At 51.8% G+C, this 15,252-nt stretch overlaps 1 protein-coding gene across 1 annotated transcript; it reads left to right on the top strand.

The window, feature by feature from the left end:
* The first annotated feature begins 2,006 nt into the window (after nt 1-2,006).
* On the top strand, nt 2,007-14,055 carry Rp1l1 (RP1 like 1). The gene is made up of 3 exons (XM_059274365.1): nt 2,007-2,624; nt 6,611-6,752; nt 8,305-14,055. Exons 1-3 carry the CDS (start codon nt 2,007-2,009, stop codon nt 13,140-13,142), a joined length of 5,598 nt encoding a protein of 1,865 aa, XP_059130348.1. The 3' UTR covers nt 13,143-14,055.
* Nucleotides 14,056-15,252: the final 1,197 nt, after the last annotated feature.

The raw sequence follows: 15,252 nt of genomic DNA, 5'->3' as shown, positions 1-15,252 counted from the left end.
AGGGACAAACAGCCCCCATGGGCAGGGACTGGGGAATAACTGTTCCTGGAGCTGTAGTAATATCAACTGGAGTGCTAATGGGAACAGCTTGCAGGGATTAGCTGGCAGGGAGGAGGTCTCGGGAGCTAATTATACATCTGTCCAGAGATGAGAGGATTACAAGGCTCTTTTGTGCCCCGTGCTTTTGAAAATGAGAGAAGAGTTCTTTTCCGTCCAACAAACAGGACTAAATGAAGAGCAGGAGCAGGGAGGAGGGAGTTGTGGCCCCGGCAGCCTCCCATGCACATGAAGGATGTCCACTGTGGCTCTGAGCACTCCTGAGTCGAGACAATCCTGCTCTAACCCCATCAGCTCAGATCCAGGCCCCAGCAGGAAGCTCTATGAGGGTAAAGGTTATCAATGCATGTTTATTTCTCAGACATGAGGCTGGGTGCCCTAGAGACTACAGGTTCTGCTTCCCAGGTGGGGTAAGCTGGAGAAGGCAGGGCCTGGAGGGTAGGAGCTTCGGGAGATGCTACACTAACAATGGGGGGCTGGAGAGATCTCAATGAAGAGGTCAGCCACAGTGAGATGCAGAAGGGCAGGGCCGCCTCTCGGGAGAAGGACCTTGGAGTCCTTCTGTGAGAAGAGGCCAGGTTCAGAGGGTCGCCATGTGTGGGAGAAGACTTGGAGTAGCAGAATAAAGGTGAAGACTTTTTATACAGATCTGGGGAGCCAGAAAGGTTTGGGGACACAAGAAGAAGCTGGGTTTCAGGGTAGCCTGGCTGCCATGGGCAGAGGGGAGTGTGGTGGCCTGGACAGGAGAGGCAGATGAAAGGGTTTTGCAAGTGTCCCGTGGGAGATCAGAGGGCTGCATACCATGGGGTAGTGGAAGTGGAAACGGACGGTGGGGACAGGTCTGTGCCTTAGTCTTTCCTGTTGGTGGCACCAAGCTGATAGCCACCCAAAGAAAAGACTTTAGGGGGACCTTAGACACAGCTTTAAAAAGTTGTGTTTTTTAAATATTTCATTTGTGTTTGTGAATGCATGTATGTGAGTGTGTGTGTGCACGCATGCGTGCATGTGTGTGTGTGTGTGTGTGTGTGTGTGTGTGTGTGTGTGTATACATACACCCATGAGAGTCAGAGAATAACTTATGGGAGTTGGTTCTCTCCTTCCACTACGTGGGTCCCAGAGATCGAACTCAGGTCACCAGTCTTGGCAGCAAGTGCCTTTACCCACTGAGCCATCTTGCCAGCCCCATAGCTTATTTTTAATATCGATGCCAACACCAACCAGTGACGAAGACACAGGATATGAAGTGATGCATCTTGCTTTAGGTTATATAGACAAGTCGAGTCTCCTTGTCTGATTCCCTGTCCCTAGAGGGTTTGAAACCAGTGCTGGAACACCAGCACCCCCACCAGCACCACCTAACAGCTGGATGAATGGAGTCCAGAGAGATAGGGATCCCCAGAGTGCTTGGGGAGACCGCAAAAAAGAGAAGCCTGCTGCCCAGAGCTCTTGACTCTGTGTCTAGCATTCTTCCTGTGACGGTCACTCTTTGTTCTGCCTACCCACATTTTTAGAGGAGAAAACACGAGGACATTCGGGGGGTTGTCTGTTGGCAGAAGAGGGCAAGAGAAACAGCCAGAGGAGAGAGGAGACTGAAGACTTTTGACCCTTGCTCTATGCGAAGCACTTCAGATGTAGAAATTCATTTGCGTCCTATGACCACTATCCAGACTAGCTGAATCCTGCAGATGGGGCTAAGTAAGTCACTGTCCTCCCAGATGACATGGGTAGCAAGTATGGGCGGTAGGGGTTGGCATAGATATACCCAATACTAAATCTTTGCCTTTTAACCCAGGTGGATCAAACTGTCTCTACACAGCTGGATGGAACTAATTTGGGGTGTCAGGAAGCACCTCCCTAACAAAGGGAAGAGACCAGATTGTCCTCACCTGTGACTTGCCCTCTGAGCCCTCTCTTCCTCTGTCTGTTACAGCTGTCTGGGCCTCCACATCATGAGCAGCACCCCAGGAGGCACGAGGGAAGCTCCTGCCCCAAGCCACCGGCAGTGTCTCCTGCCCTCTGTGGCCCACACTCCCTCTGTCACCGAGGTGACACCAGCTAAGAAGATAACCTTCCTCAAGCGAGGGGATCCCCGATTTGCTGGGGTTCGCCTGGCTGTTCACCAGCGCACTTTCAAGACCTTCAGCGCCCTGATGGATGAACTGTCTCAGCGCATGCCTCTTTCCTTTGGGGTTCGCTCTGTTACCACACCCCGGGGCTTACATGGCCTCAGTGCCCTGGAGCAGCTGCAAGATGGGGGCTGCTACCTCTGCTCCGACAAGAAGCCCCCTAAAACTCCCAGAGAGCCCGGCCGCCTGCAAAGGAAAAGCCCCTCTGCTGGGCCGTCCTGGGGGCATGAAGGTGGGCATGAAGCTCCAGAGACATCCTCTTCCTGGAAGGGTCGCATGGCCCCAAGGAGGATGACACTGGTGAAGAATGGGAATCCTAGATGCCAGCAGACAGTGGTTCTCAGTCACAGGAACACCAGGAACCTGACGGCCTTCCTCAGCAAAGCCTCCGAGCTTCTGTGCTTTCCTGTGAAGCAGGTGTACACAATCAGCGGGAAGAAGGTAGGCTGTGGGGGCAGGTATTACCTTTGGACCTTGGGTCAAAATACGTAGGTGGACTAGTAAGGCGTCCTTGATTGCCCACTGCTAATTGGAGGCGAAGAGTGGAGATATTGGGGCAAATCTGTTAACCAAACAACAATCATCAGGCCTGGGGGCAGGGGGATGGCTCGGTTGGTAAAGTGCTTGCCAGGGACCTGAGTCAGAAGTCAGACACACACACACACACACACACACACACACACACACACACACACACACACACGGCCACCCTACTCATGCTCCCATTTAGTAAGCACTTAGCACACAGCAGGCTCTGAGCGTTGCACGTGCTCCTCATCTGTTATGCAGTCCTCCCAAATATTTCCATGGGAGTTTAGGGCAGGAAACAGATCACTCAGGGTACCTTGAGCATTGAGAGATTTAACGCAGGACATTAGGGGCAGGTCTGGAAAGCTGGAGTGTGGGACCAGGGCTGGGTCGACAGAGATAGCTCACCACACCCTGCAGGTAGCGCATGCCTTTACTGGAAGCACTGGGAATGTTGAGTTCAAGAACACATCGGTGGGGCCGACAGCCAAGCATGGGAAACAGTGCTCAGGAAGCGCAGCTGCCTCTCAACTCTCAGGACTTGTAGAGGGATGAGTCGGCCATGGCTGACCTCGGCTGCCATCACCTCCTGATTCTTACATGCACACAGCAACACCAGCCTGGAAGGGGGATGAGGTGGTGTGTACCGAACAGCTTCCTTCTCAGTCTTGATCAAAGGCACCCAGTTTTGGGAGAATACAGCCTGCACTCGACCCTAACTGCAGAGGCTAGTAAGTGTAGCTGGTACCTTCCCAGGTCTTGCAGAACGTGAGTCTCTGACAAAGGTGAACATTTCGGGAAACCAAGCTAGGCTGATCTAGTTCTCTCCCACAACAATCTGGTCCTGTATCTGCTTAGCCCTGGGGCCTCCTCTAGTCAGAACTGTATTTACTAACTAGGTGTGGTGGCACATGCCTAGAATCCCAGCACTCAGGAGACGGAGGCAAGAGACCTGCACATTGGAGACCAGCCTGGCCTACACACAGAGTCTAGGTTAGTCTCAAAAAACAAAAGCAAAAGCATATTTGCTTTCTGCCCCAAGCCACATCATCTCTGTGCTCTCTGTGTTCTAGTTTGGTTACAAGGCCACTTTGCTATCCTCTCTCAAAGTCAGTAGCCCCCAGAATTCCTTGCATAAAGTAGCACAAGAAATCAAGAGCAAAAGCCAGGAAATTAGTTACAGTACGTATCTCAGAGAGCTGGGAAGAAAGTTGGGCAATCTCCTACAAGGCTGTGGTTAGTGTTTAAATTGTCCATCCACTATTCACCTGGCGTTCCTTCCCCCTTCTGTTGGCCCCTCTACTGATGATGGTTATAACCTGATGGAGTGACTAAACCATGGTCCTGGCAGGCTGAGTCCTCTGGGTCCTTCTTATATAGGGCTGCTGGGGTCTTTTGTTACCTTGTCGAACTGTACATGGCAGCCACAGAGGGCTCCCAACAAGGGTGTCCCCACTGTGAACAGCAACCGGACTTCCCCTTGATAATCAGAACCTCTTAACCATCCTACACAGGAACCCTCCTACTGCCTGTTGGTTCATTAGCTTGGGGTGCCTGGTGACGGCCTTGACTTCTAGTTTCATGGGGCATTCTCCCTGGGGTCCCAAGTCTACCAAACCAGCAAGATCCAAAGCTGAGGGGATGAGAAGTAATGTATGCATCTATCTGGGCCACAGATGTGTCAATGACAAGGTGTGGTGGTACATGCCTATGATCCCAGCACTCAGGGGATCAAAGCAAGACAATTGCATGTTGGAGATCAGCCTGGGCTGCACAGAATTCTAGGGTAGTCTCAAAAAACAAAAGTAAAAGCACCATATTTACTTTCTGCCCTAAGCCACATCATCTCTATGCTGTCTGTCTTCTAGGAGAGTGAGAGTCATTCTCATCCCCAGGTGTCTGTGGTCTATAGAAAAGCAAAGCAGTTCACATCACTTGCCTTGGAAATGCATATCACATCCTATAGGAACACAGCTCAACCTCCCTAGCTGGTTGCCACATGGAATCTTCCAGAGAATATCCATCCTACTATTCCACATTATGAGGGTGATAGAGCGTATGGCTATAAAGTGAATTCTTACTGTTTGTTTTGAGATGGGGTCTCCCTATGTAGCCCTGGCTGACCTGAAACTCTCTATGTATTCCAGGCTGGCCTAGATCTCACAGATACCCACCTGTCTCTGCCTCTCAAGTGCTAGGATCAAAGGTGTGTTCACCACTATACCCAGACACACAGTAAATTCTATTGGTGTTAGCCCACTGCCTCATATCTTCTGCTGTGACGTCAGCCATCTTCCTGGGTTGTGCCGGTGTTAAGTGGGCATTCTGAAAGCTCACGATGGTGATGCTAAAAGAGAATGGCTGAGGACCACCTTTAACCAAAACAAAAGTCTACTCCATTCCAGTGAGTACAAACTGCCCCCAACAGAGATGTCCTCATTACGTAATAGCAGCAGTGTCAGAGGGGTTCGGTTTGATTAGCTTCCCACCAGGTGTCGGGCACCCACTGAGCAGGCTGATCTGTCCATGTGATAATCACCTTTTGGTGACCACTTAGCAATGACAAGAATGTCCTCACCCACCAGCCCGTTGTGGAAGAGCCTTTGGGAGCTGCTTCTCTAGATTTCCTTACCACCAGCCCTCCAATCTTGGTCCTGCTGAGTCCTTGACTCTCAGATGAAATTCCTAGCCACTACCTATCCATTGTTCCTTCTGTAAGAGTCAACCAAATCCAACCATCCCCTGGACAGCCTCCCCCACACCCTTCAGGACCCCTGAGTGGGTCTGCAATGCAAGAGTCCCTGGCACTCCACTGCCTCCTCAGCATTTGATGCTACAGTGGTGAGATGGAGTAGAAATCTACCCAAAGAAGAAATGTGTCTTGAAGTTGAAAAGAACAAAGGGCCCTCCTAATGAACTGGGCTGGATGGTAGAGTTGTGTGTGATTGTGGGGATGGGAGATGTGTCCCTTGGATAAATACTAAGGAGCACAATTTCTGACTCATGTGCTTGGTTTTACAAGAAACTGTCTTCCAGACTGGCTAGACCACATTTCATCCCCACGGACCATGAGTGACAGGTCCTGATGTCCCACCTCCTTGCATTTGATGTTGTCCTGGGGTTTGGTTATTCTAATAGTTCCATGGTGGGGAGGGTGTCTTTTTGTGACTGAGCACACCCTTCTAATTTGAGATAATTCTAAAGAACACACTATGCACTTTAAAAGCCCCTGACACTACACACTGCCATTCATGCTGTAACACAGGCCTTCAGATATGCAGGGCCTCTGGGGCCAGGGAACTACTCTGAGAGTGAAGTCCTATTTACTGGAGTGATGCATCCTGCTGATGCATCTCTGAGCCAGGAGCTGGCAGCAGCATGTCCTGCTGGTGAGTCTAAGGGAAGGGTAGAATTTGAGAACAGACGGACTCTCTGGGAGAGGAGCAGTACTTTGCCCTCACTGATCCACTCAAGCAGAGGCAACTGGCTTGAATTATATGGAAAGTTATCAAATACTGGTGAAGACTCCACCTGGGAACATGACAGACTGAGAATCAGATCTCCACATGGAGGCACTGAATGTTCTGCTGCAAGCACTTTACAAAACGTATTCTGGATTACCATGTATGCTCGGGGAAGCAGCTTAATGGTCCTGACCTCCTTTCTATCCAGGGTAACCTGTGGTCTGGCTCTCGGCTTGTGGAGACAGAGAAAGAGATCCTGCAGGCAGTGGGCTCTCAAGCCCCTGGCTGTGATGGAGGCATTGTGGGATGTGGGAACCCAGAATGGTATGTGCAAGGGTTAGGAAGGGCCGAGGAGATGGGACCTTCCTTCTTGGGCCTCCCAGAGCAGAGAGTCTCTGCAGGCCAGGCTCCCAACTCCATGTTCACGTCCTCCAGGTGGACTCTCTGCAGACACTCCTGGATGGTCCCTCCCTGCTAGTGTGTGCTGGGAACGAGGCCTTCAGACGCCTGGAGATGGAAAATGATGGAGGGAACAGGACCAGAACCTTCTCTGGTGTGACTGCAAGGAGTGAACGTGGTGAGTAGATTCTGGGCCTTCCTGGCTTCTTTAAATGGGACAGTGGCTCCACAGGCTTGGTTGTTATCACTTCCAGACCCACAGGAAAGGTGCTTTGGCTGGGTTCCTAGGTCTTCCAGCCACTTTGGGTCTCTCTTGCTGTTTCCTTCTTCCATCAGCCGTAAGTGAGCAGAGCATTGCTGGGAACCCCTGAGATCAGTGTAGATTATGACACAGGGAAATCTGAGCTCCAGGTTTCTAGGGTCTAAAATAACCATTAAGATTCCCAGTAGACATGTCCTTATGGAGATGCTGAGCCCTGTGAGTACAGGGAACATTTAGGTTCTTCAGAGTCATGGCTGTCAACATGATTTCGAGGGCACAGTTCCCAAGTGCAGGGTAAAAATTACAGCCAAACTGCTGGACTGATAATAGAGTTTGGTGAATGAACAAGGGGCTGTGTTTTGTGGAACTCCATTAAGAAAATGACCAAGAACAGTACCAGCAACTGTGGCACCCCAGTGGCTGGGACAGAAGACAATGTCTAGGCACACACTACAAGAGCCACCAGGCCTACTTGAAGCTTTCTCCTCACCAGAAATGTTTGTGAGGTCTTTTCTGCTGGACACAGGTACATCCCACCAAGCATAGCTCAGGAGATAAAATGAGAAACACCCAGGACCCCATTCTTCCCTAGAGCTACTTCCTTTTCTTTTCTTTTTTCTTCTTTTATTTATTTATTTATTTATTTATTTATTTATTTATTTATTTATTTACTTACTTACTTACTTACTTACTTACTTACTTACTTATTTATTTATTTATTTATTTATTGTTTTTCAAGACAAGGTTTCTCTGTGTAGTTTTGGTGCCTGTCCTGGATATCGCTCTGTAGACCAGGCTGGCCTCAAAAACAGAAATCCACCTGGCTCTGCCTCCCAAGTGCTGGAATTAAGGTCATACACCACCACCACCCAGCTTTAGAGCTACTTTCTATCACCCAAGGCCTCCCCCACCCCCCGCTTTTTTATTTCTGCCTGTGGGGTAGGCTAGACTATCACAGACTGACGTAGTGTGTTTAGACTTCTCCCGGCAATCTTTCTTCAGCCCAAAAGCCTGGCCATTGTGAGGGAGATGGGTCACGGTGAGTCATATCAGTTTACAGTGTATGGTCAGATTATCACTGGCGGCAGCCTGAGCTTCCTCCTATGCCAGGTCAATGAATCCCCATGGTGCGTTTTCACCTGCAATGCCACAATCTCTCCAGACCCTGATTGTGCTGGTGCCTATTCAGCAAGCATTAATATGCAGCAAATGTTCTGTGCAAGAAGCTTTCTGTGCAGCAACTCGATATGCAGCGAGTACTATATGCATGGCTGCATGTCACGAAGCAGGGCTAATGGGTTGTAAATTCAGACATAGTGGGTAGCTGGTGGCTTTGGGCTGGCCCTCACTCAAGTCCTTCTTAGTGCTCTGTGACACCCACGGGTCCTTCTAGAATAGCTCTGGCCCTTGTCTTTCTGCTGTTGCATGCTCTAGTTACTCTCTTCTCTCTTGTTCCACTGTGCAACAGGCTGCTGGGGGCCAAACGCCAAGCAGAGTGTGATGCACTCGAGGGCCAGGTCTGGCAGAAGGCTGCGGCAGTTTTCCTTGATGTCAGAGAGTGACCATCCGGCATCCGGTCATCAGGCCTGGCCAGGGCCTGCTTCGAACAGGTGCCCTCAGGACACACCTGGCCCACCTGGCTCCTTGGTGGCTGCTGATGATGTGGAGAAGAAGGTCTGCATGAATGAGGACGGCAGCCTGTCTGTGGAGATGAAAGTCCGCTTCCAACTTCTGGGCGAGGATACCCTGCGGTGGTCCCAGAGGGTGGGGCATGCCAGTGTCTGCACCCCAGCTAGCGGGGAGGGCCAGGTCCTGAGGGAGGCTGATCCCTTCTGTTACAGACAGGAGGGCCTCCCTTGGGGGTTGTTGGCACATGGGGCACAGGGACGGGGTCCCTGCGATGGAGGATACCAGAGAGCCTTTGATGTGGACCAGGAATCACAGCCCAACTATGACATTTGGAGGAACCCCCTGACCACCCCTGGGGATGCAGGTGCAACTCAGAGGAGGAGGTGGGGCCTGTCTAAGCTCTCTGGATGCAGGAGCCACTGGAGCCAGGGGGCCAATGACCGGAAAGGACATAGCAACAATAGTGTCAGCCCAGTCTCAAGTCCCAGGCACCCTAGAAGTGCCCAGCTGGGCTCCTGCTGTCCCTGGACTCCAGAAGGTGAGACAGACAGTGACACCTTACACCCAGTCTCCTCCGCTTCTTCCCAGAGTGGGGCTGAGCTAGAAGCTGGTAAGGGCCCCTGCCTAGAGGACACAGGACCCTGTGACTTGGGACCTGAGACCCGAGGTATAGAAAGGGCCCTTTCTGATACATCAGTCAGTGCGGAGTCTCCTGAGGGGTCTAGTGAGTGTGGTAGCCAGCATCACAGAGGCTCAGGCCAGGTGAGGGTCAGGGTTTCCCAGAGGCAAGCCACCCAAGGTGACAGGCCCTGTGTTCCCAGCCACAGTCTCTTATCTTTGAGCCACATGGACCCTCAGACCGAGAAGTGTAGACAGAGCACCAGGTGCCAGGAGGCCAGAGGTGAGCCTGATCTGAGGCTGCCCCTGGTCCCAAGCCATTTTAGCTCTTTGGACACACAGAGAGATGCTCTCCCAGCTCCTGCCAGTGGCCCAGCCCAACGGAGGCAGAAAAAGCAGAAGAGGCCAGCTGGTATTATGTGCTTGCCCAGTGTCCCTGCCCCTTGCCAAGTGGCTCAGAACGGCCATGCCAGGCAGTGTGACTACTGTAGGAACACTCAATCCTCGCTGGACACAAATGCAATACCTCAGGAAAGAGAACAGGCCTGCCTAGGAGGCCCTACACCACGATCTCCTCCAAACTCACCCAGGGCTGGGCATCAAGCCTCCAGCAATCTGAGATCACCATTCTCTAGTTCTCTTGACTTTCAAGGCCCACAAGGCACCAGCAAAGCTACCACCATATCCATGAGTGACTCAGACTGTGTGTCCAGCTTTTACCATCCTAGAACTCACTCTGCAGAACCAGCAGGGGACATTGAGTGTCCAGCTCACTCTCCAACTCCCACACCTGTCCACACAGGAGACGTTGGCTGCCTGTGGGACAAGGCAGGGACCACCCCTGAGCCTCCCTCATCCTCTGTGTCTCTGGACAGACGGCCTGAGGCAGAAGACCCAAGACCCCACCAAGATTGCTGCTGCTCACAGGTGACAGCATCTTCTGTCCTCACAGCCCCCAGTGGTCAAACACAGGCCCCCATCTCTGAGGCCTGCTGGGGGGCCAGCAGCTTCTGTCCAACTCCCCCCCAGGAGCAAATATGTTCCAGAAAGGATCCTACAAGCAGCAGTAGTACCAGCAGTGAGCAGAATCAAGCTGATGGCCATGCTGAGCCCAGGAAGACTCTGCTGGGGAAGTCCCCCGGTATCAGGGGAAGCCTTGAGGAGCAGGAAGGGGATGGTGGTATGACACCCAGTGCTCTGCCCTGCACCTCTCCAGATGCTGTGGTTCGTGAGTGGCTAGGCAACATCCCAGAGAAGCCGGTACTCACGACCTATGAGATAGATGGTGAGACCACAGAGGTGGCCCGTGATGGGCCAGAAAGTCCCGAGGACGACCTTGGTGATGGCTGCTCTCTGAAAGCCCTTAGGGAACTGGCTCAGGCCAGACAGCAGCCCCCAGAAGGGGTCACTGGTGAGCAGCCAGAGTCGGCAGGAGTCCTCCCAAGGACTAGTTCTGTGTGCTGCAAACTAGGAGGTGATCCACATCATGATACAGCATCAGGTGAAGGGGCCAAGGCCCCTGCAGAAGCTGGGATAGGAGAAGGGACCACTGTGGACCATGGTGTGAGCCTATGTGCGCTGCCCAGCAGGGTCTCGGCCTCCACACAGATCATGAAGGCCCTGCTGGGCTCCAAGCCAGGCCGGCCCAGCAGTCTACCAGAGGTCTCTAGCACAGTAGCCCAGAGGCTCAGCTTCTCTGCTGGGGCCCTCATTGCCTGCCTTGCCAGGCTCCACTTCTTTGATGAGGATCTGGGCCCTCTGGATGGCAACGCGAGGCTTGAAGAGTCCCCTAGGTACAAGGAGATGCTGAGCATCTCCCAGGCCTTGTGGCCTGGGAGTGAGCTTGGGCAAAGCCAGCTGGACATCGGCCTCAGGAAGCTCACTTCACACCAGGCTCTGCTGGGGACCGAGGACTGCACACCCACCTCCTCCTCTGGCGTGGATGTCAGCAGTGGCTCTGGAGGCTCAGGTGAGAGCAGTGTGCCCTGTGCCATGGATAATAACACCCTGGCTCCCGAGAGGGTAGATTTGCCCTTGAAAATCCCCTCTCAAAGACCTGATTCCAGGAACCAGGGGTACCCAGAGGTACTGAGTCACTCCGCAACCTCATCTGGCTCCCAGGCGTGGGCTGGCACCGCCGGTGGGGAGGAGTCAGGTAAAGGTGGCAGGAAGCGGAAGTGGGGCAATGCTCCAGAACAATCAGCTGAAAGCACAAGGCTGGAAGAGGAGGCCCAATCAGAAGAGGCAGAAGGGAGGGTAAGAGAGATGCTACAGGAAGATGGTATCCATGGGGAGGGGCTTCCGGAAGAAAAGGCTGGAGTCTGCAGTCCGGAAATGCTTCGAGCTGGCTCTCGGGATGGGGAGCGCTCCCCAGAAGACACCAGAGTGTCAAAGGATGAAGCAGGAAGAGATGCTGCCTCTGGAGGGCTGTGGCCCCTAGATGGGAGAGAGGAACCCACAGAGTCCCCTCACCGTTTCAGTGGGAGCAACTCAAAAGATCGCGAGAGCCCAAGTGTTCACATATTGGAGCAAGGGTTGGAAGAGGTGTCCACCGTGGCTGCCATGGGCTGCGAGCAAGCCAGTATCAAGGCCAGCTCAGGAACCAGGGAGACGAGCACGTCCACGGCCCACAGAGGATCTCTGGACCCTGACCCAGTCTGGGTGTCCAAGCTGCTGAAGAAGATAGAGAAAGACTTCATGGCTCACCTGGCTGGTGCCACAACTGAACTCCGAGCCCGATGGAACCTTCACGACAACAGCCTGCTGGACCAGATGGTGACCGAGCTGGAGCAGGATGTGGGCCGAAGGCTTCAAGCAAGCACTGTCAGGGAAGTCAGGAAGATCCAGGGCCGGCAAGGGAGGATGGTCCCGGAACCACCCCGGGAAGCCCTCAGGGGTCAGACATCACTACAGACAGAGCAGCGCAGGCGCCGCCTTCAGGGCCTGCGCAACTTCTCAGCCTTCCCTGGCCAGGGCCCCCTCTCCCTGGAGGATGGGCCCACTCTCAGTACAGCCTTAGGGACCAGGCCAGGTGTGGGGGCCGTGGGGGATGAGTTCTGTCCCTGTGAAGTCTGCCTGAAGAAGAAGATGATCCCTAAATTCCCAAAGGATGCCGTGGGAGTCTCCAGCGCACCGGTCAAAAAGGCCTTTGACCTACAGCAAATTCTACAGAGCAAGAAAGGAGGTAGGAATAGAGAAGCCATGGAGGTGGCCCCTCAGAAGGCAGGGATGATGTTGCCTCAGGAGGACCCTAGAACTGTCCAAGCAACTGATGGAAAGCAGGAGCTGAGGTTGGCCCCGGGGCCTGGGGTAGATGAGGGGGAAGAGAGGCAGAGACTGAGAGGAGAGACGGATCCCGAGTGCTTGAAAGAAGAAGGAGCTAGCTGCCATGTGCCAGAAGAGGATGCAGCCACTTCAAGAGAAAGGGAAATCCACATCAGTGCTGCACAAGAAAGCCGGCCGTTAGAGGAGAATGTGACCAAGAAGGAAGAAACCCTGCACCTGCGCTTTAGAGATGGAGACGCTTCGGAGGTTTCGGGAAGACAGGGTGATGGCAGCCATTCTGTGGAGACTCAGGACGCTTCCAGAGAAAGACAGCCAGAGGTAGAAGGAGGAAATCAAGATGAAAAGGAGAACGGCCCTTGGGTTAGTTCAGGAGAGAGCCAGAGAGGGGTGGTTTCTGGAAACATCAGCCTAGACCACGACCGCCACAGAAGGCCAGCCCCCCAACGCCGCCATGCAGCGCACTGCACCAGGACATCATCTCCGAGCAACTGCTCACAGGTGTCTCAGAAGGGCTCAGAAGAAGATTTTCCAAGTGGAGAGCTCAAGTGCACCAAAGCCAAGAACAGCAGGGACTTGGATGCAGAGAGAAAAGTCACCATGATGTACCCAGAAAGTTCCTCTTCGGAACGAGAAACCCCCTCCAGTCCAAGACCTCCAAAGCAGGAGGAAGGAGAAGTCTGTCATGCAGAAGATGAAGAGACAGCTGGAAGCTTGATTTGTACCCAGGTTGGGGGTAGGGTAGATGGCTTTGGCCAGGATGATTTAGATTTCTAGATATCAAATGATAGGATAGTAATGAGTCTGAGTGATGCCTGCATAAATATAATACCCGTGTACCCAAGGGAATATCAAACCACTATACAAGGGACATGGACAAAGACAAGGAATTGCTACCCACCCTGGAGCTGCGGGCCTCGCTACTCAGGAGGCTATGGTGGGAGAATAGAGAGTTCAAACCCTGCCTGGGCTATAGAGCAAGTTCAAAAGCCAACTTGGGCAGCTTAGTGTGACACTGCTCCAGGGTCTGAGACTATAGCCCAGTGGCAGAGTGCTTGCCTGGCGTATTTGTGGCTCTAGGTTCAACCTTGACAGTAACAACAATGAAAAGGACTTGCCAAAGATAGACCACACCATGCCGTCCCTAGGATCTAAACTCTGTGAGCCTGACAATGTTACCAGATGTCAGCCATCTCTGTCCACACAGCCCAAGAGCATAAAAGGGTCTGGAAAGACGCCTCGGAGCTTCTGTTTGCGTTGACTTTTGTGAGGGAGTCTCTCTCTCTCTCTCTCTCTCTCTCTCTCTCTCTCTCTCTCTCTCTCTCTCCCTTGTTACTTTCCCCCTAGCTTCTCTGGGAACACTCACCTCTTTTGACTTTGAGGCACTTTTTTGCTGGCCTGGAATATATGTGGTGACTCTGCAGATGTGAAACACTTGGGAAAAGCAGATACATTCAGGGTCATGGGATAAAGTTTGTTTTCAGCCCCAATGTCCTAGGTTCCATCCCCCACAATTCATACTATTTGTAAGGGGGAAGCAAAGAACCAGAAGGAAAAGTGATCGCCCATCGACCAGAAATCGTAGACAGCTTTGGAAAGGGACCGGATGCAACACCCTCCATCATTTTCTGGATGTTTTGTCGAGATTGTTCTCTGTATAATATTTATATACTGCTTTCCCAAACGCTTAAATATATAAGGACATACTATAAATGAATACAATAAATGCTAAAAAAAAAAAGTTTCGAATTCGTATTTTAATTCCTAAAGAATTTTCCTGGATGGGAATAGAAAAAAAAAGTCACCATTTCCTTATCATTGACCTCTCTCTGTCTCTCTGTCTCCCTCTACGCCCCCTCGTATACGCATGCATATACTATATTAATGTAAGTGCACCTGGCTAGCAGGCACATGTAGAGTTCAGAGGCTAACAATGGAAAGTCTCTCAATCATTTCTCCACCTTTTTCTTTTTTTAATGGCAGGGCTTCTTGTCAAACCTGGAGCTTGCTAGTTGGCCAAAGTCCCCCAGAAGCTGCCTGTCTGTCTCCCTAACCCTGGACTTGGAAACACATGCAGCCGCCTGGCTTTTTAGAGGGTTCTGGAGATCCAAACCCATACTTTCACAGCAAGTTCTTTACCTGCAGATCTGCCTCCCAAACCCATACATTTAAAAATCTCTTTCAAATGGTCTTGCTATGTAGCCTGGGCTGGCTTTGTGGCCCAGGCTAGCCTCAAACTTTGGATTCTATTGCCTCAGCCTCTCCAGTGCTGAGGTTACATTGGATTGCAGATATCTGCACCACAAACACCTTAGTTTTTTATTATTTTGTTCTTAAAACTGTTTCCAAATTGAGTATGGTAGTGCAGGCTGGGAAATACAGCAGAGATATGAAGAGCGCCATGACTCCAGGGTCTGCCTGGGCTTCCTCATGAGTCTGCAGCCACCCTGGAGTATGTAGCAAAAGCCTGACTCAAAAAAGCAAAACCAAACTAAACCTCCCAGCAGACCAGCAAACAAAACAACCCTCACCCCTGCCCTCGACCCCTGGACCACCTTCTAGTTGTTTAGACCTGATTCCCAGGCATGATATTACAAGGTCAAAGGATGTCAGTGTTTTTAGGAATCATAGCACATTTTGGCACATTGTTTTTCTCAAGTTCAGCATTAACCAGCATCTTCTAGATCACTGAGTGCTCACCAGTCTTCACTACTGACCTTCAAAAGCAGAGATTGCTTGCTTGCTGTATGGGCAAGCACAGGATCTCATTTTCATGTGGCACCATTCTAGGTATACTTGAATATTAATGAAATTAAAACCCTTTCTAGGGTTTAACAAAACCCATTCTCTGTAAATTATATGACGAGGCACACTCATTTTTCTTCTA

This window comes from Peromyscus eremicus, chromosome 9, assembly GCF_949786415.1.
Source record: "Peromyscus eremicus chromosome 9, PerEre_H2_v1, whole genome shotgun sequence".
Taxonomy (NCBI): domain Eukaryota; kingdom Metazoa; phylum Chordata; class Mammalia; order Rodentia; family Cricetidae; genus Peromyscus; species Peromyscus eremicus.
This window is presented reverse-complemented; position numbering and strand designations above follow the sequence as displayed.

Bases quoted from the DNA above. Each gene is read 5' to 3' on its own strand.
- Rp1l1 (XM_059274365.1), top strand. From the start codon at position 2,007: ATGAGCAGCACCCCAGGAGGCACGAGGGAAGCTCCTGCCCCAAGCCAC. The intron at 2,625-6,610 runs GTAGGCTGTGGG...CACGTCCTCCAG, and splicing joins ACACAATCAGCGGGAAGAAG to GTGGACTCTCTGCAGACACT. The intron at 6,753-8,304 runs GTGAGTAGATTC...ACTGTGCAACAG, and splicing joins GACTGCAAGGAGTGAACGTG to GCTGCTGGGGGCCAAACGCC.